The 27505-nt window shown below is 33.2% G+C and overlaps 1 protein-coding gene across 12 annotated transcripts in view; it reads left to right on the plus strand.

Annotated features, from left to right (window-relative positions):
* The window catches only part of IKZF2 (IKAROS family zinc finger 2), a 153945-nt gene that overhangs the window by 73489 nt on the left and 52951 nt on the right, over positions 1-27505 (plus strand). For 10 of the 12 annotated variants that reach the window (XM_077885544.1, XM_077885541.1, XM_077885547.1 and 7 more), the window contains one exon: positions 23012-23278. In XM_077885544.1, coding sequence (XP_077741670.1) covers positions 23012-23278 — 267 coding nt within the window. The remainder of the gene's footprint in view (positions 1-23011; positions 23279-27505) is intronic. The other 2 variants (XM_077885550.1, XM_077885551.1) reach the window with 1 other exon arrangement.

Here is a 27505-nt window from a genome sequence, read left to right on the forward strand (position 1 = left end):
TATGATGGGCTTGTCCTTTCATATCAAACTGCTGATATTTTTCAGAAGTTAGTATTTACCATGTAAGATGTTGTCCTACAAAGATCATGTTCATTTGTTATTTTCATTCATTTTATTGTTCACCAGCATGCACTATAGATAAGATATAGATAAGATATAGTTAATGGCAACTTAATAAAACTTTTACACAAAGTTTAGCTTTGGAAAATTCTAGTAATTGACTTTCTGAGATGAGAAAAAACAGTACTACTTTACTTTAGCTGTGGAATACTTCAACTTAACATATGGAATGTTTGTGCTCTTCAGGAGTACATTTTAAGAAACACTAATGCAAAAAAATGACAATTAGTATACATATTTGTCTTCCATTCTGATATTCATTTTCATGTTGAAATTCTTGAAATGAAGAATTAAGTCCCTGAGAAGTCATTAAAATAAGCCCTCTCCTCGTTCGTTTCCCAGAGTTAGGAGTCTTTGTGTTCTGTCTCCCTTTCTGATATTTCCCACACATTTCTCCTCCCTTCCCTTACATATACCAGACTTGGTGAATCTCACATAGGTAAGATGGAAATTTGTGTCATTTTTAAAACAGCCTGTATAAAGATGTTCCATAGTCCTTTTGGTAGATTTGTGCTAACGTGTAACAGTATTTAATTCTGTGATAACCAGGATTTTTCTTGAAATGATTTGTACATTAGTTATATGCCTCCCGATTTTCTAAGTTCATACACTTTGTTTTTTTTATAGTGAATTGTAGAATTTAGATACAGAAGTGGGATCTCTCTCAAGCTTTAATTTAAGATAACATACAGAAATTTTCCTGAATAATTGAAAACGAATAACCATTCCGTAGTGTTGAGTATAAGGAAGTGACAGTATCCAATTGATATATCCAATATTTAATTCCAATATATCATAATAACCATAGTTATTACATGCATTTGGCTTTTAGAGTTAAAAAGAACTTCACATACATTATCTACTTTACTTTAAATAGGGGACAAAATACAAGTGCTATATCAATATAACTACATTGCAAGCCATCATACGTAATTTTCACATAAGCATTATATGCCTGATATACATTATTTGCCTCCAAATACTTCTGTCTTGGAGCTCCAGTAGCACTTGGAGCACGTTAGTGCTCAGTACTTACATAAATACTTCTGTGTCTTATTCATATCTTGTTTATATCTTGTATTTAGGGATTTTATTATTGTTAATTTATTTTTCAGAAATGACATTATATATTAGGAACCTTTTTCCTATTTTAGTGTTTTGGAACAAATGAAATAGCTCTAAGTAGATTTTTCTATGTAAGGGAAAAACTATGTGGTAATCCATGGGACAACTTCATCCTTGCAGAAATTTCAGGTTTTGTAATGGGGTTATAGGAGGCTTAATTTGTCATTTTTCCTGCCTGTTTAAAAAAATCCAGTTTTAGTTTAAGTGATTTGATGTATAGAAAAGGGTTGGGAAAAAACCCCATGTTATTTTTTAAAAACCATAGTTATTAGTGTGTGTGTTTTAATATCTGTATATGAGTTGCTGTGATGCCACATCCACTTTGGTCTTTGCTGCGTTCCATTAACCTAAATTTGATCGAGTCCAGTGTCTGGGTGGTGGTTCTCAGTGTTTGTTTGTGAGTATTTTATGCCCATGGGTCCTTTGATAATTTTTATCTAAAGTGAAGAAAGATCATGAATCTTATTTCCATATACTTTAGGTTGCATATCAGTACTTGAATTATACAAAGATAGAAGTCACATGAAAATGTTAATGTGCATTTTTTTCACCTAAACAAGGATGAGCAATATATATATGCTTAGTGTGTTTAGTATAAATTAGTTAATGGGTATTGTGTCAACATATAGCATCAGTTAGTGAAAAATTAATGAAATGTTTCCCTTGAGGATAACTAGTTGTATTTTATTTATTTGTTTGTTTGTTTATTTATTTATTTATTTATTTATTTATTTTTGAGAGAAAAAGAGAATTGTGGAGCTCAAACCCACGACCCTGAGATCATGACCTGAGCCAAAATTAAGAGTTGGAATCTTAACTGACTGAGCCACCCAGGTGTGCTGCTTACCTAGTTGTATTTTCTTAAGATTTTCATACTACCTCAGAAAAGCAATATTTGTACTAGAATTCTCAAATGACAAATACAAATTGATAAACATGTATTTAGATAACATCCATAGCAAATTGTGTGTCACTTAAAAAATAAATTTATACTAATGATACTATAATAATATCTACCTTTGAATTCACATATAGCATAAGATACTATATTTTTTCTACTGAGTGCAACCCAAACATACTTGACCTTTTTACCTATTTCTTGGTTAATCTTAAATATTTCTGCTGATATGCTTAAAAATTTAAATGACCATTTTGCTAATGAATATAAACACATATAGCATTTTCCAATAGATTATTTCAGTAATACATGGTACAACATTTAGAAAACTTTTCTCAGTGGGATTTTCTATTTTATATTTAATGGTGATGAATGGGAATGAAACATATGTTAAAATACTGAAAAGGCTATATGAAGCCAGCAGACTTTAACTGAACAAAATTACGGTGGTATGGACTTAAGCGTTTCTCTTTAGGTGAGACTAAGTCATGTTAATAATAGGGTTTCAGTACAGTAGATGGCTGAGAAACAGTTAATTTGTATGCCATTTTCGGATTGTTTCCTGGAAAACCATGCTCATAATTCAAATCACTAAAAGTCAGTTTTAAGAAGACAACTGCTATTTCATTGTATCTTTGTAATAGGAATAAAGTTTGTACTTGGAGTTCAAAAAAAGGGGGAGGTGTGAGTGGCTCAGTCAGGTAAATGTCCGACTCTTGATTTTGGCTCAAGTCATGATATCAGAATCCTGAGATTCAGCCACGCATCTGGCTCCTTGCTGGACAGGGAGCCTGCCTAAGATTCTCTCTCTCTCTGTCCCTCTACCCCTCCCCACCACTCTCTCACACTCTCAAAAAAAAAAAAAAAAAAAAAAAAGCCAACTAAATTAGGCTTATATTTAGAGAGAATAATTTGTAATACTTATAACTATAATTATAATAATAGTTTTCTATATCATATTAATAATGAGATTTTTGCAGACTATACAAGGGGAAGGTTTGAGGTTTTGGGGGGTAATTATAATAACTTCAGAAAATTTAGTATACTATTACTATAGCAAAACTTTGTAAATATTGATGTACAGCACAGAATCTACATTCCAAGTGAAATTTAAAACATTGCTTCTTTGCATTCATTAATGCTATGCCAGTCTTACACACACACACACACACACGAAATTATGAAAGCATAAGTGGTCTATTGGATTTAAGAGTTTTATTTTGCTTCTGTGATTTCTATATAATGTTCAGTCTGAATTTTAATCTTTGACATAAATATTTGTATATATAATGTTTATATCAGAATAATTTTATTCCTTTAGATTTACCTTTATATTGGATTACCAGTGAAGGGAACATAGGAGAAACAAATACTGTGTTCTTGTTTCTTTGTGTGTGTCTGTGTGTGTTCTTGTTTTTAATTTCAGATGGATCTGTCTCATCAGAGTTCTTGTTTTCTTACTTTTTTGCTATGCTATTAATTAGTCTAATGTTTAGGTCAATGCTCTGGACATTTGCAACAAAATAAAGGAAAATATTGTTATGTTTTTAAGTTTAAGAGGATATAAAAATATATACATTCAAGAGACTGGGGAAATATGATTGTGGAAATTGGGTCAAATGGGTACATGTTTCTGAGGCCCAAGGATTAATAAATGAAATTGAAATTTACTTTTTCTCAATTTCCAGATTTTTAGAGATGGTTCTTTACATCTTTTTGAATTTAATTTACATTATATATAAGTTTGTACAGACTTTTGTTTTCTTAGATGTTAATGTGGCTTTCACTTCCCTGATTTGAACTTTACATATTTAATATGAAGTTTGTATTTTGGAAAGGTATAAGTGTACGTTGATTTTTCTGCTACTTTTCTTGTGGTATAAGATGTATACCCTTCAAGGATATAACATGCTATCAGTTACCTATCAAGCTTTGAATAATTCTCTGTCATAACTCTAAAAATTTTTATCATTATGAGAAAATATTTGTATAATACTTCCCTGGAAATGTTTTTCTGTTTGACTTTTATAGAGTTATTCTGTGATAAATATGGAGTTAGTTTATTTCCATTTTACTCATTGGGAAACTGATATATAATGTTTATTTTTACTCATTGAAGTCCATTATTAACCAAAAGAATCCAAGCATCTTCTAATTTTGTGGTTGGTTTATTGTATATCATTTCCTAGGACCACATTAATTACATTGATTTTCTTTATTAATCTTCATTTATGATGTTTCTCAAGGAATGAAAAAAATAGACTTTATTTTGGTATTTCTCCTAAATCACAAAGTGTAATGGACTTACGATGTATTGCTTAAGTAGATTTTAAGGTTTTTAAGGAAAATATTTACATCCATTCCTTTAAAACTTCTGCCTTCTTGTAGCCAGGACAATTGTGCACTTGTACCAGGTGGTAATATTATAATATTTGTTAAATATATGTATTATTAAATGGATTAATAAGTTAAAAATTGGACATTGAGAGTATAGAACAACACGAAGTAGCATAAAATTTACAGAATGGAGAATAAATTCAGGGTCCAGCTGGGTGGGTTTCATTGCCTATACTTCATCAGGCTCATGTGTCATTTGAGTTGAATTTTCATTTCATCTTCTAGGATATACTTAGTTTTTATTGGGTTGCCATGCTTAGCACTTTTCAGCAAAAGCTTAAAATAAGAACAGTAGAAATACGAAATCTCTAATCAAGTCTCTAGGCTTGATAAGATGCCCTGCAAATGAGATTTAAAAGATAAATATCACCTCTTCTCTTATTAGGCTTACTTGTGAGACTGTTGAAATTCACTAAGCCTTATAGGAATTCATAATTAAAGTCAAGATATGTAGAGTATCTTTGCCTTCTCTATTTTACAGTGAACTGCTCAGTGGCATATTCCCAACACTATGCGTTCAATACCCAATGAATGATAATCATAATCAAACCTGCAGCTGGGGTAGAAATAAATCCTTTACCACTGTATTTTGCCTTACTGACATATTTTTGACTCGTTTTACTCAATATACTTGCTGGAGACAGCTTAAAAGAAGCAGCTAACTAGTAATATTTGAAGAGATCACCAGTGGAAACAAACAAACAAAGGAATCTGAAGACTAATCTTTTTTGACCAATTAGTGACAGAAATTTCTGAGTTACTTCTTTTTATTTTTCATTGTTAGCTGATTTGATTAGGAAAAGAGATTTTAATTTTACCCTTGTCATGCAGTGCAAGCATTCACTGTTCCAAAATGGAACTGACAAGTGAATTTCATTAAGACTGATAATATGGCAGCATAGTGAAAGCTTGCAACTATTATCATCAGCACCTAGAAATTTTAACCAAGCTATTACTTTTTGACCAAATGTTCTATTACTTGTCAGAGCAATCTTATATCTAATGATGGTGAATATAATGGGTTGAAGAGGTTGCATTTTAGAGTTTCATTCAAATTTTGTGTGTGTATATGTTTTATTTTTTTTCAGGGTTCACTCACATGATGGAGCTACCTTCACAGTAAAAAACAAAACAAAACAAAACCCCCAAAAAACCAGCAGTTAGCTACTTTTATTTTTATTTTTGATGGAGACAATCTAGGAATTATTAGTGAGAATGTCAGCTGATACTTACATGTATATTTCCAACAGTAAATATTTTGCTCTGTTATTTACCTACAAAGAACAAAAATTCAAATTAATAAAACATTAATGAAATGAAGTTATTTCTGATAAAGGGCTATGTGGTAGGGCTACAAGTTCTTAATTATAGGAATTTTAGGGAATTGCTCTGAGCCTTTCTTGTTTCACATTCTTTGCCTTTCTACTGCCTCTTCCTTTCATACAAATAGGCTCTTGCAAGGTTGTCATCTCCCTTTGTCTCCACCAGAAATGAGCAGAATATGAAAGTAATGACTATGTCTGATTTGATTGTCACTATATCTTTATTGCTTAGTAGAGTATCTGCTACAACAGTTGTACCCCAGACATTTTTTTGGAGTGAATGAACACTCAGACTTTTGCCACCTTAAAATCAGTCATAAAGATCTAGTGGTTAGACCCATTTATTTCTTTCAGTTCCATTTCTCTGCAAATTCTTTGTACTTTTATATTTATTATGTTGCTTTTCACTCTTTTGCATGCTACTTAGTGAGTTTGTATTTTGCTTGATGTAGATCTTTATTCTGTATTACTCTGAGGTCAGTTACCAATAAATATTTGCATAGTACCTAGTAAAATATGAATGCCTTAAGATGACACCATCAGTAGAAAATGAACTTTGAATTCACATATTTGTAGAAGTTGGATTTTTTCCTCATTTGGTTTCCTTTGTAGTCAATTTATTATGAGGGTATTTGACTGGCTCAGAGTCATGGTATTATTCAGCTTTATCATGTGGTCCATATCCTCAGCTTCCTTTTTTATAAAACAAAACTGATACCTACCAGAAAAAATTGGGAATCAAATGGCTGATGTTGAAGTATATTTGATAAAATGGAAGTTCACTAAATTTTGGTACTTCTCCCTATCTTTTCACCTATTCTTTCCATTGCTAGCCATTTTAAACTGGCCCAGTTTATATAATTAATACATTCCTGTGGCCACATTGACACTGGATTTCACCTTTAAGATCCTTGATTCTTGGTTAGTGGTGCTATTTTGAGAGACTAGATCCTATCATTGGTTTTCCTATCCTTTTCTTTTTCTTCCTCTAAGATTCTGTATATTGTGTCACTGAGACATGTATTCCCCGATGCTCCCTGTCAGAGAACCACCTGCATTATTGGGATCATCTCCATCTTTTTTTTTTTTTCTTTTAATTTTTTTTATCATCTCCATCTTTAACCAGACTATAACCCATGCTTGTCTTGTTCACCCTTGTGTCTCCAACACTTAGCAGTGTATCCAGTGTATAGATTGCATCCTATAAATGTGTACTGAGTGAATGTGAATGGATTTGCTTATTTATCCACTTTTATGGGAAAGTGATGATGTGAAAGCAACATCATGAAAGCCAGCGAATTCTCTGATCTTGGAGTACAACCCAGTGCCTTCCCAAGCATACACTAAATATTTGATGGAAGCAGTAACAAGAGTTTTAATATCTGAAGGGAGATGCTAAGTTTTCTGTTGGTAAAAGTGATTTATCAGGATCCCTTGCCTTAATTTGTTTTTCCTTTGTATGCTCGAAGATACGCATGCCATTTAAACCTTACTTGATCTCTGCATGGCTCTTTCTTAAATAATGCACCTTTCTTTGCCAAAATTGAGCGTAGTTAAAATTATAAGTCTTATGCTTTCTATATTATCTGAAAAACTATATCAAGATTTTATTATATTCCTATTAACCTTATAAATCTGGTAATTCTGGTGTCAGCTTAGAATGTAAAGCTTCATTAGTTTAATTAAATTAATTCAAATTCTGGAGAGAGATTTTTTTCCCTCTGTGTGTATAAAAGTTGAACTAGATATTTGAAAATAAATTTAATCCTAAAATGCATGAAAATAGTAGAATGTACTGGGTAATATCTTTTTTAAAACATCATTGCATAATTACAAAAAGCTATCTTGCCACTAGGTAAATTAGTTATGCAATAGGTTTAAACTATTTAGAAATAGCACTGTGAGGAAGAAAGTAAAATTAATTCAAAAGATAGTGTCAGATAAAAAAAAAATGTAGTTTACTCTTGCCAGGCACATATTGTTAACTTTGTTAAGGTAGCAGCTTTTGTGGTTTGTTTTAGTTTCAGCTTGTCCCAGAAGGTGTTGCTACACTGTGAAGGTGTTAGGAACTATAGTAATGGAACAGGAGATAAAATGGAAGACTTATAAAATGTCTTATCATTTGGGCCTCCCTGGAAAAACCTAGCTTAAATTTCTGAGTGGTCAGCTTGACATTTTAAAACCGGGAGAAGTTGTGTCATTATTTCTAGAATACTACAGTGGTTAGAGGAAAAAGATTTAAAGTTCATTGCAGTAATTGCTGACAGCTCCCACGGAATGAAGTGCTTTTAGTAAGCATGTACTGCTTTGAAAAAAGGCAACGTACTTGGGATGTGGAAGAGGACAGTGAACTTTGAGATGAATGTGACAAAAATGTAGATTTGGGTATTCTTGTGCCTCTGAAATAATTTCATTCATTTTTTGAAGGTGGAAAAAAAGTAAAATGACTTTTAATGGTTCTTGTCTGTCTTCAAGCAAAGAAAGACTCCAGGCTTCTGAAAGTAGCAACTTGTGTTTTTGCAGTAACTTAAAGTACAAAACCTGGTGGCCAGTTGTCGCTGGGAGCAAGGTAGCTAGTATCACTGGGCTTGGCACAGTCCGTTCATGCGAAGTGCTGAGGCAGTCCCTACCCTGAGTGCGTGCATTCCCCCTCCCTGGAAACCTGCAATTTGCCTCTTACTCCCAGATGGGGAGGAAACTTGCAAACAGCCGCAAGCCATACATAATGGCAGGGTTCACATCCTGACAGGGACAAAGTAGAAAAAAGGAAAAATTCAGAAGAGTCTTCATAACATTATTTGAGTCAAGGACTTTATGCTTTTTATGAAGTTGTAGCACTCTTTTTTTTGTTCGTTTTTTAAGTTTTGAGTATGTTCTGTTTGTTTTGCTTCCACCCCCCCCCCATGCCAGCCAAAATTCAACTGAAGGAAACACATGAGGATGGCACATTAATCAAACTGCACTATCTTTTGCTTAAACAGCTAACATTTAATGCTTAATAAAGACCCTTCTCAACAGATACCAACTAGGTTTCCAGTGTATGTACTGTTTATATGTATAAATGTATATGAACGTTTAAACATGCCCTTACCTATGACCTTCAGAAATATGTTAGGACATGGATTTAGGAATGCTGTTTTTAAGCCAGAGTTTTAAACTCTATGATCTAAAATTGATCTTTATCTGAACCCCAAATGAGGAAAAGATTTGGTATAAAAGAATTATATTCATTTTTAAGTGCTTCCTGAAGTTTTTCAGCTCTATTAGAGTATAATTGACAAATGAAATTATAAGATATTTAAAGTATACATTGTGATGATTTGATGTATACATTGTGAAAGGAATCCTCCCATCTAGTTAATTAACACATCTATCACCTCACATATTTGTCTTTTGTGTGTGAGAACATTTATGTTCTAAAACTCATTAAATTTCAGTTATACAGTCCAGAGTTAACAGTAGTCACCACATTATACGTTAGGTTCTCAAACCTTATAAATCTAGCTGAAAGTTTGTTTTAAGATTTTATTTATTTTTTTTCATGAGACATAGAGAGAGTAGAAGCAGAGACACAGGCAGAGGGAGAAGCAGGCTCCATGCAGAGAGCCTTATGTGGGACTCGATCCCAGGTCTCCAGGATCAGGCCCTGGGCCGAAGGCAGGCGCTAAACCGCTGAGCCACCTAGGAGTCCCTCATAGCTGAAAGTTTGTACCCTTTTACCAGCCACTCCTTCTTTCTCTCATCCTCCAGTCCCTGGTAGCATACTTTTCTACTCCTTGTAATATGACTTTGACTTGTTCTTAGATTCCACATGTAAATGATAACTTGCAGTATTTGTCTTTCTCTTGTTGGCATACTTTAGTTAGCATAATGCCCTCAGTGTCTATCAATGTTGTTATAAACAACAGAATTTGCTTCTTTCTCATGGCTGAATAATATTCCAATGTGTGTGGCTATGTGTATATGTTTGTATGTATGTAACACATCCTTATCCATTTATTCATTGCTGGACACCTTAGGTTGTTTTCTTACCGTGGTTTTTGTACGAAAAGAAAAGGGTGGGAATAAAAGGCATCTAATTCAGAAAGGAAGTAAACTACAGACTTTAGCTGCAGATGACATATTATATACATGATTTAGAAAAGCCTAAGGACATCCATCAAAAAACTGTTAGAACTAACCACCAAATTCAGTGTAGTTGCAGGGTACAGAATCAATATATAAAAATCAGTCATGTTTCTATATGCTGACCTCAAACTATCAGAAACATTAAGAAAACAATCTCATTTGCAGTTGCATCAAAAAGAAAAAGATACCTAGGGAAAAATTTAAATTAACCAAGGAGAGAAAAAGATTTGTACATTGAAAACTGCAAGAGACTGAAGAAGACATAAATAAATGAAAAGCTATTCCATGTTGATAGTTTGGAACAATTAGTATTGTTAAAATGTTCGTTCTACCCAAAACAGTATATAGATGCAATGCAATTTCAATCCAAATTCCAGTGACGTTTTTCATGGAAATAGAAAAAACAATCCTAAATTTTGTATGGAACCACAAAAGACCCTAAATAGCCAAAACAGCCTTTGAGAAAAAAGAACAAAGTTTTGTCTTGTTCATGCTTCTTGATTTCAAACTATGTTACAAAGCTCTAGTAATCAAAACTGTATGGTGTTGGCATAAAAAATAGATGTATAGATGAATATAACAGAATAGAGAACCCGGAGATCAATCCATGCATATGTGGTCTATTAATTTACATCAAAGGAGCCAAGAACACATATAGGGAAAGTATAGTCTCTTCAGTAAATGATACTGAGAAAACTGGACAGCCACATGCAAAAGAATGAAACTGAGATGAAACCCATATCTTACACCAAACACAAAAATCAACTCACAATGGGTTAAAGACTTAAATTTAAGACCTGAAACTGTAAAATTTATAGAAGAAAACTTGTAGAAAAAAGGGTAAGCTTCTTGACATCATTCTGATCAGCCAAGAAATCAGTCAGGCTTTTTGTATAAAGAAATTTCTATTGAGATACTAAGTAGCTAACAATTATTACAAATTACACAATTTTTTTAAACATGATATTTCAAGCATAGTCTGGTTACATCCTAGAATCATAGGCATCACAGACTCAAGGGACCTCAAGAGCCTTGGCCTCAGGCAGATAGGCTTTTAATTATTTTACCTACACAAATAAGTAGTGTTATCTCCATTTCACAGTTAAGGAAGCTAGGTCTCTAGGAGGTAACACACCCAATTATAGGTGACAGATGTACGATATCAGCACTAAATCATAAGGAAATAGGAGAAATAAAACCCAATTATTATAAATTTTACTCTACTTTTGATCTGACCAGAAAATATCAAGTATTTTAAAAGAAGTATATTTAAATGAATAAGGAATTCTCTCACATTTGACGAATGTAAAAACTTACCTTTGCAAGTTTTTTTAAAAAAGCTGTTGGTATGCCTTTTATTTAGCCTGTCTCATTTGCTCTCTGTGATACATAGAACTGTGTCATCACTTTAAGAATGTTTCATATACTTTAGTTATGAGGTTTAGAAAGCTGGCTAACGGATGTTCCGGATATGGAGACAGACAACTCATTGAATAATCAAAACTTCAGTTCACAGATAGATGACATGCTTAAAGTAACTACTTACAATTCAGAAGAAGCTATCCTTTTGAAATAGTGATCTTATGAGAGTGTTTGATTATTTATGCTCTACATTTTGCACTGAGATTTTATAGTAGTGTTACATTCTGGAGGGAGGGCCTACCAGTCATTGTAATTCTCACCACAATATTTTACTGTGCATAGTTGCTCTATGTAAAAAAAGATATATACACACACACATATATATATGTACATATGTGTGTATATGTATATACATATATGCATAAATCACAAGTGCCATGATACTAGGGACTATATCTGTCTTGTTCACTGCTGCGTTGCAGTACCTGGTACAGAACAGATGCTCAGTCATTTTGAATAGCTGAATGAATGAATTCTAAGGAGTTTTCTCTTTCATATTGTAATTGTTGAAACACAGTCTGTTAATAAGTTGACAGTACTTGTCTTTGAAATTACTGCCTTACAAACATTAATTCTCTTATGTCTCACTCCATTTTAAACTCTCTTAGAGTTTAGGATATTTCTATTTATGTTACTCATTGAATGTATGCATTTCAGAAAAAAATGGTGTCACTCAAACCAACATGTATCATGCCTTGTCTTCTCTTTATGATTGCCCCCAATGTTGAGTGCCATCTGTCTTCTCTCTTTATTATGTAAAGCATATACAACCTGTAAGTGCTATCTTAAATGGCACTTCCCTCATGAGGCCTTCTGTACCATCCTTGTGCTTCCCTATAGCACACATACTTCTATGTTTATATTTGTTTGATGTCCTACGCTTTATGATATGCTTTCATATTTTGATAAATCTATTAATAAGTAAAATAGTTCTAAGGGTATTTATATACAAGTGTATAAAATACTCAAAACAGCCCTAGAAGGCAAGTATTATCTTGATTTTATAGAAAAGAAAAATGGGACAGAGAGGTTTCTTAAGGTCATATGTCTAATAAATAAAAAAACCTGGCCTTAAACCCAAGGGCACTGAATCTAGATCCCATACTCTTAAGCACAGGCTATCCTGCCTGCTGTAAGTGACTGTGTGCTTTCCCAGTCTCAGGATTTTTACATAGAGGATGTTATCCTCACTTTACACGGTAGGAAACAGGGAGACATTAAGTGACTTAATGTTCACACATGTAAAGAACTTAAACACAAGTACTTGAATCCAGCATTTCCATTATTCACCTAGGACCTCCTATGTTGCAAAACAATTTTTTTTTTTACCTTTTAATCTGTATGACTATCTAAAGTGTCTATCCATTAGGGCATTGTTAAAAAAAATTGCTGCTGTTACATTATGGAAAATAAATTTCTGGCACTGATCTGTTAAAATTTACTGGGTGGTTGTGCAGATACATTTTCCTTAATCACTGCTATGAGTTTTCTCCTCTTTGTTACTACTTGAAATATTTTATTGGTTGTGCATTTATAACTGACCAGTCCTGCCTCCCAGAGCCAAATGTTAACCTTTCTTACTTCACACATATAGTGAAGTTTTTATGGATGAGCACCAGGGAAAGAATTTCTGTAGCCTTGTATGTACCAGATTTTGGAAACCAAGGATATGTGAACCCAGAGCGTGAAGAGCTATTGAGTTCCTCTGTCACTTCACTTCAGAGACTCAGTAAAGCTGCTGAAGTACGTCGCATGGCTTCGGTTCTTTCCTCTGTTAATGTTGCCCTGTAATAGAAACCCTGCTCCATTTCTTATCTGTTTCTCTTTAGCGTGCCGGCGGCTCTGCCTTCTGACCTGGTTTAAGCGTCCTTAGTGACCTCTGGCAATCCAGTGTGTTGGGTCCCTTCGGGAATATGCCCACTCAGCTGGATTTTATAGTAATGATTTTACTTCTTAACAGAAGTTTGGTTACAAATTTGTACTCCCCTTATTAAAGAGATAATTTCCCAATGTAATTTGCTTCACAAACCTCCCACAGCTATGTTAAACAGATGGTTGCCAAACACCAGTTCAAAGTAGATTGCTCTTATATGAAATAAAATCCATGCTCAGAAAATCTGGCAGTATAAGCTGGTCTTCTTCCAAAACAGGCTCTCAGACAAATTTCTCTTTACTCAGAACTGGCACACTACTTACACCTGTATTAGCCATGCACAAAAAACATGTCAGATGGCACATACTGATTCAGAGCTGCTCTTCATTAACATATTAACATCCTCCCCCCCTCCCCCTTCACTGGTAACCACTTTGCTTTTGGTGACATAAGGGAAACAGCAAAAGTTTGTCATCAGTGAGTTCTGGGTTCTATTCTCAGATTTGGCTCTGAGTAGCTGTGTGACTTAGACATGTTACTTCACTCCATTGGAGCATCCTCATCTGTAAAATGAGGATAATATTAGGTACTTATCCTAATGGTGAGTGGTTGTCATGATTAAATCGGGAGGCACATGTTATGCACCAACCGTCTTCCCTGTCATACAGTGGTCCTTTAATCAATGTTATATTGATAATGCTTTGTCTTTATTTTTTTTTATTTATTTTTTATTTTTTTAATGCTTTGTCTTTAAAACCCAATTCTGTATTGATATATTTGTCACCTGTGGTTAATTTATGCAGGGTCTCTGTAACTTAAAAAGAGGAGTGTAATATGTAAATTAGCAATAGTTCAACAATTACTAAGTGCCTGGTATATGTCAGGGTATGCTGGTTTTACAACTGTGAATAAAGATAGCACTTTTTTTCAAGGATCTTTTAATATAGGGAATGTAGAGTTAAGGCAAATACACTAATAAAATCACTAGCATGTATTTTCATGCTCAGGAAATACTTCATGTAAAAAGATAGCAAATAAGTGGTCTTGAATGGTATGCTAATATTGATAGAAATAGAGAATCTAGAAAATAGTAATAGGAGCCAGGAAGAAAAACAAGAAAGTAGAGATGTGTGGGATGTGTTCCAAGAAGAATGGCTGGAACATGATTCCAAAAAGTATAAACAACTAAGAAACTAATAGAACATATGGCTGAGAGCTATGATGGAGCTGTGCTGATGGTGTCCTTAAATTCCACACCAGCACCTTTGTATTTAATTTGTAGACAGTGGGCGGTCACTGAAGACATTTTGAAGAGAAATATGAGCTCTGCTTTAGGACGATTAATTGAACAACTGAATATAATGGGGGATGAATTGGAAGAGTGGAAAGTGGCAAAAGAGAGAAGAGAGACAAATTAGCTGTTTTGGGTGAGACATTTACAGGTGATCTTAAACTTGTTCTAGGATGCATGAAAATGCAAAAAAGGATATGCAAGAAGTGGCAGATACTGAATCTTTAGGACTTGGCAAATGAAATCATTCATTTAAAGGATGGATAGAGGGGTTGACTGTTTTTTGCTTGTGGTATTTCTATTTAAAGTAGGCTTATTTACTCCACATTGTACATTTCTCATGAACAAGTGGTCTGCCAAAAATTGAAACTTCATCCTTGGACTACAATGATGCCACTGTGCTGGGCTATAAAGGTGTGTGGTTTGATGCTGGGCATGCTATATAGGATTTCATGCATTGGGGGAGACCATCAAGGAGTCAGAAGTCTTCCCTTTTTCTATATTTTTCATGTAAAGAGGACACTTATTTTGTATTTATTTTGTTTTAAGACCTTTAAATGTAAGTGAAATACTACATGAGCTGCTCATAGCTATGATTTATCTTTATAGCAATTGACACAAAACTGTCAAAATTTGACCACAAAGGAAGTCCTAAAACGCCATCTACCATAAACTGTTGGTTTAGAGATTAAAACTGATAATATGGACTTATTCCTCAAATGGCTATCTTTACCTACCACTGATAAGTCATAGCATGTCAAGGAATATAGGAAAAAAGTGGGGGGGTGGGTAGAGGATTGTATATTGACAAATTCTTCAGGAACATGGACCAACCCCCCTTTAATACCAGAGCAAATATAAAAATTAGGAGGTAGTTGTTTTGAATGGAGATATATATTCTAGAGTTGATAGAAAATATAAATTCAACAGTTACTTTTATGGAAATATTTTATTTTATTTGATCATCATAGACTTGAATTCCTAGTATTTTTTTAGCCAGTGGACATAGTTTCATAGTATCTGAAAGATCTTTTTGTTCTAAATATAATGCTAATATTGCTGATATTACTTAATTGGAGAGCCAATATCATGTCACAGAACAATAGCTTAGCTAAGAGCCTGAAGATCTTGTTGATAAATTTGATAAACACAAATTTACTGACTTTGTCTTCTTGGGAAAATCACTTAACCACCATGCCTCCAATTGTTTATCTGTAACTGCCCTACCTATCATTCATTGCTGAGTATCAGTTGAGATAGAGTATATATTTTAAAAATTATGAAGAATTACAATAAGTTTTCTGTTATATTACTATTAAAAGGATCCTAGATCCTTAGTGTAAAGAGACTATCCAGTCTGCAGTTTTCATGAACATCAAGTGTTATTTTTCCCATATTTCAGATGATGCAGGTGGCTGAATTAAAAAAAAAAAAAAATCCAAGGTCTCACAATTAGTCAAGTAGCAGAAGGAGATAAAGACCCTGGTTTCCTGCCTCAGGTACAGGGAAACTTTCTACTACAGTATTCCTAGAATAACAGTATTTCAGATATCAGCACTGTCTTGATCTAGTTACTCTAGTAGGTTTAAGAAATACATAATGTCATATTAGAGAGAGGAGAGGGTGCAGAGGAAAAGGAAATGCGGTGATGTGATGTACACACTGAGAATGCTACCCACAAATGGCTCAGCTGCAGTTAGCGACACCAGTGTCTGGACTTGTCCAACCATTTATAAAACGAATACTTTAAAGATGTGAGGGAGTTGTTTTGTAAGACACATATATTTATTCACAGTTACAAGAAACAAAGAGTTCACATTGGGTGAATTTTGTTGAGGGAATTTTTACAAAATGATCGCATATACCTTAAAATAATTTTTATTGTGGTTTTACTTCAGTTTAGATGGTTGAAAAGTTCTTAGTAAATAATTGTGCTTTACATCAGAGTTTTGAAGGCGGTTTGTTTTTCTAACACATTATTTAAACAGCTGCTGGGCTGTTAACATGGATTTAATCATGTTTGGTGTTTCTGTTTCAATAGTTTAAATGAGAGAAAGTTATATTAGCTCAGAAGCAACTTCAACAGATTATTAGATAGACATATTGATTCAATTAGTGTGTATAACACCATTTCAAGTAGCTGGCATAGACTGGGAGAAATTGATGCTTATAAGCAATAACACCCCTTAAGTGTCCTCTTGAATTCTCACACAACAGAAACCAAGCATATAAAAAGTCCACTTATATATCACACCTGGAAGACTCCCCCCACCAATTTAGTAATTAAAGAATGGTTTTAGTTATCTTTTATTCATCACTGTGACACAAATATTTCTCTTAACTCTCATTATATTTACTTCCTTTAAAAATTAGAAATTGAAAAATATAATTAGAACCAAACAGATATAAATCACTAATTTGATGGTAATTAATCTAGAAATCCTACTTATAGTCCATTATTAATAAATATATCCCTCAAATACAGCAAATAAATCATAATCCCTTTGCATTACTTTCCTAGCTAGGAAATTTTCATTATGACATATATTGAATTAAAATAATTTTTAACAGCTTCACAAAATAACAATTTTCCTCATTTGGTTTTCTACCTTTTTAAAAATTTTAAAATAGTGATCTTTATCTGTTTACCTATGTAAATACTCTTATCCTTTTTTTTTAAAAGGATTTTATTTATTTATTCATGAGAGGCAGAGACAAAGGCACAGGGAGAAGTAGGCTCCCTGTGGGGAGCCCTATGTGGGACTCCATCCCAGGACCCTGGGATCAATACCTGAGCCAAAGGCAGATGCTCAACCACTGAGCTACCCAGGTGTCCCTATTCTTATCCTTTTATCCTATATTTAATACCATCTTAGTGAATTAAAGGCAAGTCTAGTGTAACCTGATCCATTCACTATTATGTATCTCAAAAACAATGATCATTGTGAAGCCTTTGAGTGTAGAGAGCCTAGTATGGTTACTAAAGAGGCTTTTATAATTGAAAATTGCTTAGCCTGGGAGTCACTTATAAGCCCTATGTAAGTATTTTTACTTCTCTGCCTTGGTGTGATCACCTGTAAATGGAGGCAGTTAAACTATGTGTTTTTCATAACATCTATAAGCTATCTTCTAAAGTGCAGTAGTACCTTGAAAGCATGAAGCAGAGGGGGGCGAATTTTAAATTTACAAACTTGTTTGCATTTTGAAGCAACTTTTTGCTTTAAGATATGTGTGGTACTTTTTGTCCTGAAATATATTCAAAGCTTCTTCTATGTAAAATTGGCCATAAAAATCTTTTTTATTAACTATTATTTTACCTATGTTCACAAACATACAAGTCATCATTAATGCTTTAAAATTTGACTTGTCCTTGTCCTTTTTTTAAACTGTAAATCATATTATCTCCTTTAACTTAAAAAATACATAATTTAAAATCTTTATTTTGTTCATTAAAATGTTCAAATATCTATGTATTATAGTTATTTGTGACTATATTGAATAACAAAGAACAAATTGATCAATCAAAATCTTATTTCACATTCTCTTTTCATTGCTAATAATTTATTCTGACAAAATACTGTTCTAATTAAATAGTTTGTCATCATATAATAATGTGTGTAAATTCCTATAGATATGAAAAGAAGAATGTAAAATTCAGGCATATCAAGGAAACAGCTTGAAAAATAATTCTTGGTGTTGAGATTATAATCACAAGATTTGATTCCACTCACACAAATTCTAATCTTTGTAGAAATTAGCCCATTTATGAGAATGTTTTCCTGTTACCAAACTGTAAAAGAAATATCATATAATGAAGATTAAACATTTAATTTCAGAGATTTGTTAACTATATTATACAATGACTAATGGTTATAGTAGCTTTATATATTATAGCTACAAATAATAATACAACTCTTTGATACATAAATTGTAATTTAGAGTATACTTAAGTTTACTGAATATACGTTTAACCATTAATGAGTTAAAATATAGTGTTCTGCATTATTTAGAAACCTCTTTTTTTAAAATAAAGATTTCATTTATTTTTTTTGAGAGAAACAGAGATAGCAAGAGATTGCAGGAGCAGAGGGAAAAGAGAGAAGAGTAAGCTCCCCACTAAGCAGGGAGCCTGATGTGGGGCTCCATTCCAGGAGCCCTGACCTCTCAGCTCATAACCTAAACCTATAACAGACACTTAGTTGACTGAGCCACCCAAGTGCCCCTGTTTAGAGACATCTTAAATAGTGAAAATAAATTGTGAAGGAATTTATTTTATATTCTTTGAGTAAGGAAATTTTTTCTATTTAACAATTGAAATTCAAAGACTAATTGCTTTTTATCCTAAATTTCAACCTAATTTTAGTAAGGCAGACTAAAAATTCATTAGGATGGGATTTTGTTTATACATAGGCCACCATATTTATGGAAAATTTAACCTATGATATGTATATACTAAAAATGTGTTGCATTTATTGATTTACTATATCAATGAATATAAATTACTATATTTACTATAGCAATAGTGTATACATTCAAATGGGATAAACATAATTTCTTAGAGTATAATATTGTTAGAGAAAAGATTGCTAAAGTTTACCATTTCTTCTGTATTTTAATTCTCACAAATGTATACTTTTTTGGATATTCATTTCAATTATATCCCTCTGTATATGTACAGAGCTCTAACTATAATTTTAATATCCAGTAATTTTTTAAATGACATTTTACCCATGTTAGGTATTATGTTTTGATCTCCATATTATAATATTCTCACTAGGGAAAAGATGATCATTTAATATAACATCGTCATATTCTTCATAATTAAAATTTAAGAGGCCCATAGTTTCAAACTCACACCTATTCTTTTAAGATACATTTTCTTCAGTTCCTGAAATGGAATGCTGCTAGACTTTACACTCATTAAATACAGCTTATCAGGTGTTGGCCAGTTCGGGAATATAAATGATGGCATTGCTGTGCAGTTTATAACCTCTAATACATCACTTATTTAATGTGTGGGACAACTTGCTCACAGATTGGTATATGAAGTCATGCTGTATAAAGTCATACTTTTCATTTGTTTTCTTAGCTTTTTCTTTGAATGAAATATGGGACTACATAGGGTAAAAATTAGGTGTTTTACTTTGATTAGAATAATCTTCATTCCCAGGGGGGAAAAACATGGAAAAATTTCTTGGAGTATAGGAAAGTTTATGGAAGCAAAATACAGAGTCTAGAAATCATAATTGAAAACTTTAAAATTCAAAATGTAAAATCAGTATACATGCTCCCAAATACCCTTGAGTAATAAGATAATTTGACATATTTGCAAAACATAACAAACATGGGGCTAAGTTCCTTAGCATATAACGCCATTTAAATACAGAGAGAAAACTGACAACCTAGTAGAAAAATGGGCAAATAGCTTTCATAGACAGCTCCCCCAAATCCCCCAAACCCCAAACATTAAATAGACATAGATACTCAATTTCACCCATAGAAAAATAGATTAAAATCCATAGTAAAATACCAGTTTTCGTCTATCAGATGGAGAGAGTTCAATGTGATATTATATAATAATATCTGTAATAGCAATATATGATCATAATTCTCTATTGATAAAGCCTAGGAATAAATTATATTGATAAAATAGATTCTATGCAGCTGTTAAAAAGAAGAGTGTGGGTTTCTGTGTACCGATATGGAAAAAATTAAACAGCTATTTTTTTTTTCAGATTTTATTTATTTATTCATGAGAGACACAGAGAGAGAGACAAAGAGAGAGGCAGAGGGAGAAGCAGGCTCCATGCAGAAGCCCGATGTGGGACTCGATCCCAAGTCTCCAGGATCACGCCCTGGGCTGAAGGCAGCACTAAACTGCTGAGCCACCTGGTCTGCCCTTAAACAGATATTCTTTGTTTTTTTTGTTTTTTTTTTTAAGATTTTATTTATTTATTCATGATAGACACAGAGAGAGGCAGAGACACAGGCAGAGGGAGAAGCAGGCTCCATGCTGGGAGCCCGATGCAGGACTCGATCTCGGGACTCCAGGATCGCACCCTGGGCCAAAGGCAGGCACTAAACCGCTGAGCCACCCAGGGGTCCCCTTAAACAGATATTCTTAAAGAAAGCAAAGTTAAGGTCAGGTACACTACAATTTGTATAAAAAGAGCGACAGTCCATACATACATACATACATACACATACACAGTTCTGAATTTAAAAATGAGGATAATAGTTGCTTTTGAGACCAGAATTTTGGGATGATAAACTTTGGGTAGAAAAGGACTTCATTTTTTTATCCTTTAACTTTTCTCCACCATGCTCATGCATTTTTTAAACATATAAAACAATCCTAAATAAAGAAAATTCTTAATTTACTAAACCACCACTGTGAATACTACCTGAACCCCTCCTAGATGCCACACATTTTTTAGCACATTTGTGATACTAACATGGATAAAATATTGGGTCTCCTCTTCTCAAAAACCAGCAAAGTGGTATTGATTTGTAAATAGGGTAAAACTTCGCGTAGTAGGTATTCTATTAGAAATGGGGCCAAGAAGGCTGTATAATCTTTTGTAGATCTCAGGGGAGTTTACATACCATAACTCATCTTCATAAACTCTATAGAAAAAATAGAACACTGTCACCGGAAAAGCAGTAGTTAAGCCCGTTGTCTGTATTTGCTCACATCAGCCTGAGAAAATGGGTACCATTTTCATCCTCATTTTATAAAGTTCACGGGAACTTAAGTATCTTACAAAAGATGACGCTGCTTCCAGTAAATGCCAGAGCTGGTATTCAGATCCAGGCAGTCTAGTTACAGGATCCTCACTCATGATAGCTGAACTATTCTACTTAAGCTTCATTTTGTAATTTGAATTTATTTCTGCTTTGCAAACAAAAGACAAAAGAATCAGAGGTTAAATAATTAGTTCAAGATTGTACTGCTAATAAATGTGAACGCCGCAGTCTTTGGACTAAATGCAGTGATCTCATTTTGTACCGCGCTGCCTCTATTCTAAGGGGTGTTCCAGGGAGGCGATCTGGGGAAGAGCCATTTTGATAGCACTACCTGTTTAAAGTACTAATAACAAATCATAGAATGTGTGGTTTCTCTAAGAAAATTGCAATAAAGAGAACTTACTTCCTTTTTATGAATGTATTTCCTCCATTCAAGTAGTACCAAATAATTTGTTTTGCTCAGGAACTTTGATAGGATTTCTTAAGAAATTTTCAAGATCACTGGATAAAAAACTGGTATTCATTTAAAGCCTGTTTCTGCTTTGTGAAAAGACTTTGTCAGCAATCCAGAATGAGGGCTGTGCTAACAAAATTCCAACTTTTCTGTGGGATGATCCAAAAACAGCAAACAGAAGGCATTAAATTTCTTAACAGTCACAAGTGCGTGCATGCATGCTATGCCATTCCTGTCATTCACTGCTTTTTGGTGTGCATAGATTAAAGTTGGAATACTTTGATTTGCAGACTAATGTGTTCCATAGAGAATTTTTTTTCATATAAAAAAAAGAGTAGCTTAAGAGCATGTGAGGTCTGTGCCTCTGCCCTACATTTATATAGCTCTTCATTGAATATGTTTTTAATCTGATTGTAGGATATTTGCCTTGACAGTATGCCTTCATATATCTAAGACATTTGCTAGATTAAGATCCCAAGTTGTTTCTCTTGCTCAGTTCTAAAGCAGGTTTATACAAGTACTCTGATGTGAAACAGAATGTGTATTTTATATATACATATATATGTATATATAATGTGTATTTTTTAATTTTTATTTTTTAAGATTTTTATTTTTATGAGAGAGATATACAGAGAGAGGCAGAGATACAGGCAGAGGGTGAAGCAGGCTCCCTGCAGAAGTCCTGGGACTTGATCTCAGGACCCCGGGATCATGACCTGAGCCAAGACTCTCAACCACTGAGCCACCCAGGTGCCCTAGTGTGTATTTTATATATGTCATACATGTGATTGTATATAATCATATATACTATATGATTGTATGTGTAATTTATATGTGTGTGTGTATAAGATTGTTAAGAAGCATGGCTCAGTGGGTTAAGCAATATCTAATCTGGTCTCAAACACAATACTGAGTTTCAGTAGTGAGAAACTCAAAAGCCAATACCAGAATTACAGATTGCTTTAAAAGTATATAACTAAGTTAAAGAAAGAAATGTACATAGAAATAAAATGTCATTCTGTTTACCTGGAGATTTTCTGAGCCTTCTTCACTTTCATGCCAAAGTCACTAAAACGTTTTAGAGCACAGTATGTATTCACATTGCATTGCTGATGGTACATGTAGCATTCCCATCAATGTTAATAGAATGGCACTGGGTGGAGAAGAGAGCGATGTAGGTAACAACACATAACTTGCATTCAACATGTCTTCATTTCTTTTTTTAAAATTACAGCAAACTCAGTAAAGCTAGAAATGCAGAGTGATGAAGAGTGTGACAGGAAACCCCTGAGCCGTGAAGATGAGATCAGGGGCCATGATGAAGGTAGCGGCCTAGAAGAACCCCTAATTGAGAGCAGCGAGGTGGCTGACAACAGGAAAGTCCAGGAGCTTCAAGGCGAGGGAGGAATCCGGCTTCCGAATGGTAAACTGAAATGTGACGTCTGTGGCATGGTTTGCATTGGGCCCAATGTGCTTATGGTACATAAAAGGAGTCACACTGGTAAGCAGCTGAAAGAATAACCTGATGACTGCCTGTGACATCTGATGTTGATATTACCTGACATCTATTCTCTTTCCTTTTTATTCAGGGGTGGCAGTGGTGAAACTACCTTTTCAGAATTCTGCTAGTATTGGATTGCTGAAAAGCAGAGAGTAGCCTGGGTCTTGACTTCCAGCCTTCAAATCTGAATAGCATATCAGAAAAGAAGTTTGGGATTCAGTTTCCACAGTTCTTAATATAGCAATAATATGATAAGGGTTCAAAAGGTATAGGAGAATCTCATTGTGTAACTTAATCTTTTTGTATTTCTATACATATTTTACCATACCCATGGGCAGGTAATACAGTTTGCTAGCTAAGAGTTTATACTATAAAATGGTACTCATGCATTTATATAGAGGTGGATCATTTTCACCTTATCTGGTTAACTTCTTGGAATACAATTTCCAATCAATCTTTGCCTACCATGGGTCTCTGTAGTAGGCAAATACTTTCCCTAGTTTGAGGATGTTACCATCTTCCTGTAATTTTTTTATTATTACAACTCTTGCAAAGAAATATATAGGATGCAGTATAGCCAAGGATGGTGGGTATGCTGGTAGGAATGTGTAATCATGGAATAGGGTGAGGAAAGAAACCTCAGATTAATTTAATATATACCTGTAGACACTTGAGTAACATAAAAAAAAAAAAAAAAAAAAAACACAGCCAAATGAGAAGGCCTTATTTAAATCTCCCCAAATCCTTTGGCAAAATGAGAAAAAGTCTTTTAAATTAGAAAGAAACATAAATGAGATTATGTGTAAGAAAGAAATTTTCATATGGAAATTGATTTAAAGATGATACCTTTAACTATAATGCAAAGTAATATTATACAGCAAAATATTAATCATTAGCTATATTAATCATTATACAGCTCTCAGGGTTTTAAAATATGATTCTCTTTGGAAGAGAAATAAATCACAATAAAGAATTTGATTTAAAAGATTTCTAAATCAATTATTTAGAAAATTTATTTAGTAGGTGCTTAAAACATGAGAGATACAATGTACAGTGAAGCCTTTTTAGTCCAAATCTCTCATTTACACATGAAGAAACTGAAACCCCAGACAAGTGATGTGTCCATTATCCCTTATGTATTTAGGGGATTATGAGGCTAAAACCAAGGCTTTCTGATGCCCAGACTGGTTTTGCTCAAATATACTATGCTTGGTATCTCAGTGCACCAACATTTAATGTTGAGATATGACCATAAGACTTAAAAGTTATAACAAGAAGTTACACATTAAAATCAGCTTTGGAACCTGTACCCTTATTCCAACTCTGCAGTTACATGTTCACTTTTGGTTTTGTTTTTAATTTCCTTTTTAAACAGCATATTTAAAAAATATTTATGTTACTAGTGCAGATGTTTTTTACCTTAAAATTTTTTTTCTAGAAAACTTAAAAGATCAAGTTTGGTATTTGATAAGAAAAATAGGAAAAGACTATAAAATAATGAGTTGACTTTTCTTCTGTGCTCACTAAGTAATGTTAACGGCAGGTCTAAAAGAAGAGTTCTACAAAGTTATAATGTATTCATTATCTCACAGTGATTATATTGAGGAAGGTAACACCCATTCAAATGTGTAACTTCCCTCTTCTAGCAACATATAAACTAAAGCAGTCTAATGACTTTTCAGTTGAATTGCATATAGTGTGCAATTTTAGTGTGCATATTTTTAAGGCTAAAAATATGCTAACAACAATTTTTGTAGGATTTCTAATAAACCTTTTATGATCTGAGTTAAGAAAATGCAGAGGACCTGAGCATGCCTCTTGAATATTTAGGTTAATCAATATTTCACTGCATTTGCAGTGATTTTCATGAGGATTATTGGTTTGTAAACACAAGAGTAATTATATACCAACTCTACTACTGCTCATTTGATATTTACTACTATAAGTAGAGTTGAATTTTGATTCTGAAAAATCATCAAATTGACATGAAGAATGTTTCTAAATAGTTATACAGATTTCCACAAGTTCTATAAATATGGGATTCACTCAACTAGTAAAGGCAAGGAGATTGGACAAAATAAAATCCTCTTGCAACTCAATGACGTTTTATTGTTAATGAATGTTTATTTATGGAAAGTTTCTTTAAAGTTAATAGCCATTCATAGGGGAGCTTGGAATACCTGCCACACATTGTTGACCTTCAAATTGTGATGTATCTTTAAAGTAGCTATTTTTATATGTATTTCTGGTGACTCAGTTTATACATCTGAATGGGTCATGACCTTTTCAATTCCATTTTAGTACTCTTCAAGAATAGAAAGTCTGTTTTTTTAATTTAAACTAGATTGAAAAAATGTGGTCAGGGTCTAGTCATTAACCAAATGTTTTCTCATTAATGTCATAAACTGTCTTCATTTTAGAATTTTCCCTTCTAATTATTTATAGCTCGTATAAAAGGCACTGTTTTAAATCCATATAAAGACTTTAGGAAACATGTTTGTATGTTTAGCTCATAGAATATCTAATATATAATTGATAATAATAAAAGATACACAGCCTTACTCGGTTAAAATGTTGTGGAGTATCATATCTAATTCACTTCTTCTTCTTTCTCTTTCAAACTCTACTAAAGTACCAATTCCAGTGTCTTATAAACAGCTTGGTGTTATTTCTTGGTGTTGCTACTTTAGTAGGTAATCAGGTAATATTGTCATCGGATACTCCAGGCACTCTTCACTGCCATATAGGCAGAATAAAAGAAGTAGGGGTAGTATATCAGTTCATGCATAAACACAGATTAATGTGGACCATTATAAATATAAACTATCCTTAACTTTGCCCTTCTTTGGGTAGAGGACTCCCATCTTTGTAACTTTTTGTACATTGTAGCTTTGTGGAACCATTCTTTTGCTCCAAGGCCCCCTTAACAGGTACTTGGGATTTTTCATATTTGTAGGTAATTGTTCCATCCAACACAGGAACAGCCTCTGTCTTTGATTCACCAAAGCAAACTGATGCATATATACTTGTATTACAGTTGAATATTTAAACAGATCTAGAAATATATATTTACAAAAGTATACAAAATACTGAAATATTATTTATTTCAAAATAAGAGTAGATAACTTCATTCTGGGAATAACTATAAAAGGTCCTTGAACAGATTAGTAGTTTTAAAACAAAAACAAAAAACAGATTAAGAAAAAAAAAACAGATTAAGAATATAAATGAATGATAGCATGGCTACGTATTAATTGTTCTCTTGGATTCAGAGTTGTTAATCCAGACTTTTGTATCCACCCATGGGGGATACATAGATATCATAGATACAATAGCTTACTTGATTTTTTCAGTTGGATTACTGTACAGTGTATTTAGTGCATTTGTGGTGTTTTCCTGAAGTTTGCTTTTCTTTATATCTGAAGAACATGATTAATATTATTTTTCAGGCAAAGCCTAAACTGATTCGAAAGGGACTAGTTGACTCAGCCTATTTGGTAAAGAAAAAGCAAATTATTTAAAAAATAATTGAGATGTGTTGTTTCAAGGCACAAACACAATATAGGAATCTTTTAACTAAATATCAGATCATGTTACACGTATCTCATAGTCCCATTTCAAGACTTAATTCATGTAAAGCAAATCAGTATTTCTCAAAGTTTCATCCAACTGAAATCAAAGTGCATTGTTATCATTTCTTCTTCCTCTTAATCAAAAATGGGAGCATGACTTGTTACTTTCATCATGCCTTTATTTCCCTGGCCATGAGAATATAGTTAGCAAATGCCTCTACACTAAGACACAGTCAGCAACAAATAGTGTTTCCTGATGTACCTAAGACCCCTTTTCATTTCTCCTGCCCCTTTAAGGATGATCATATATATTCAGAAGAATTCTGTTAAAAAATATTTGAAGGTATCTGGAATATTTTGTAAATGTAAAAATGAAATTACCCTGTCATTAGTCTCATAAAGTCAATTAGATGAATTTTAAAATTCTTTTTAAAGAGAGTTATCCTTATTATTTTTTCTTTTTTTGATTAGCATTACTTGGAATGACAAATTCAGTACTCTAAATTAGGAATTTTTAAATATTTCAATTGTAGGAGGCTTAATGAAAATCTAAGTTAGCATTTACAGGAGTATTTTCTAAAGGCAAATGTTTTTGTTCACCGAACTAATTTAATTCATTTTAAAGTTATTGCATACTAATTTGTTACTTGCCTGG

This window comes from Canis aureus, chromosome 36 (assembly GCF_053574225.1).
Source record: "Canis aureus isolate CA01 chromosome 36, VMU_Caureus_v.1.0, whole genome shotgun sequence".
In the NCBI taxonomy this organism is placed as follows: Eukaryota; Metazoa; Chordata; class Mammalia; order Carnivora; family Canidae; genus Canis; species Canis aureus.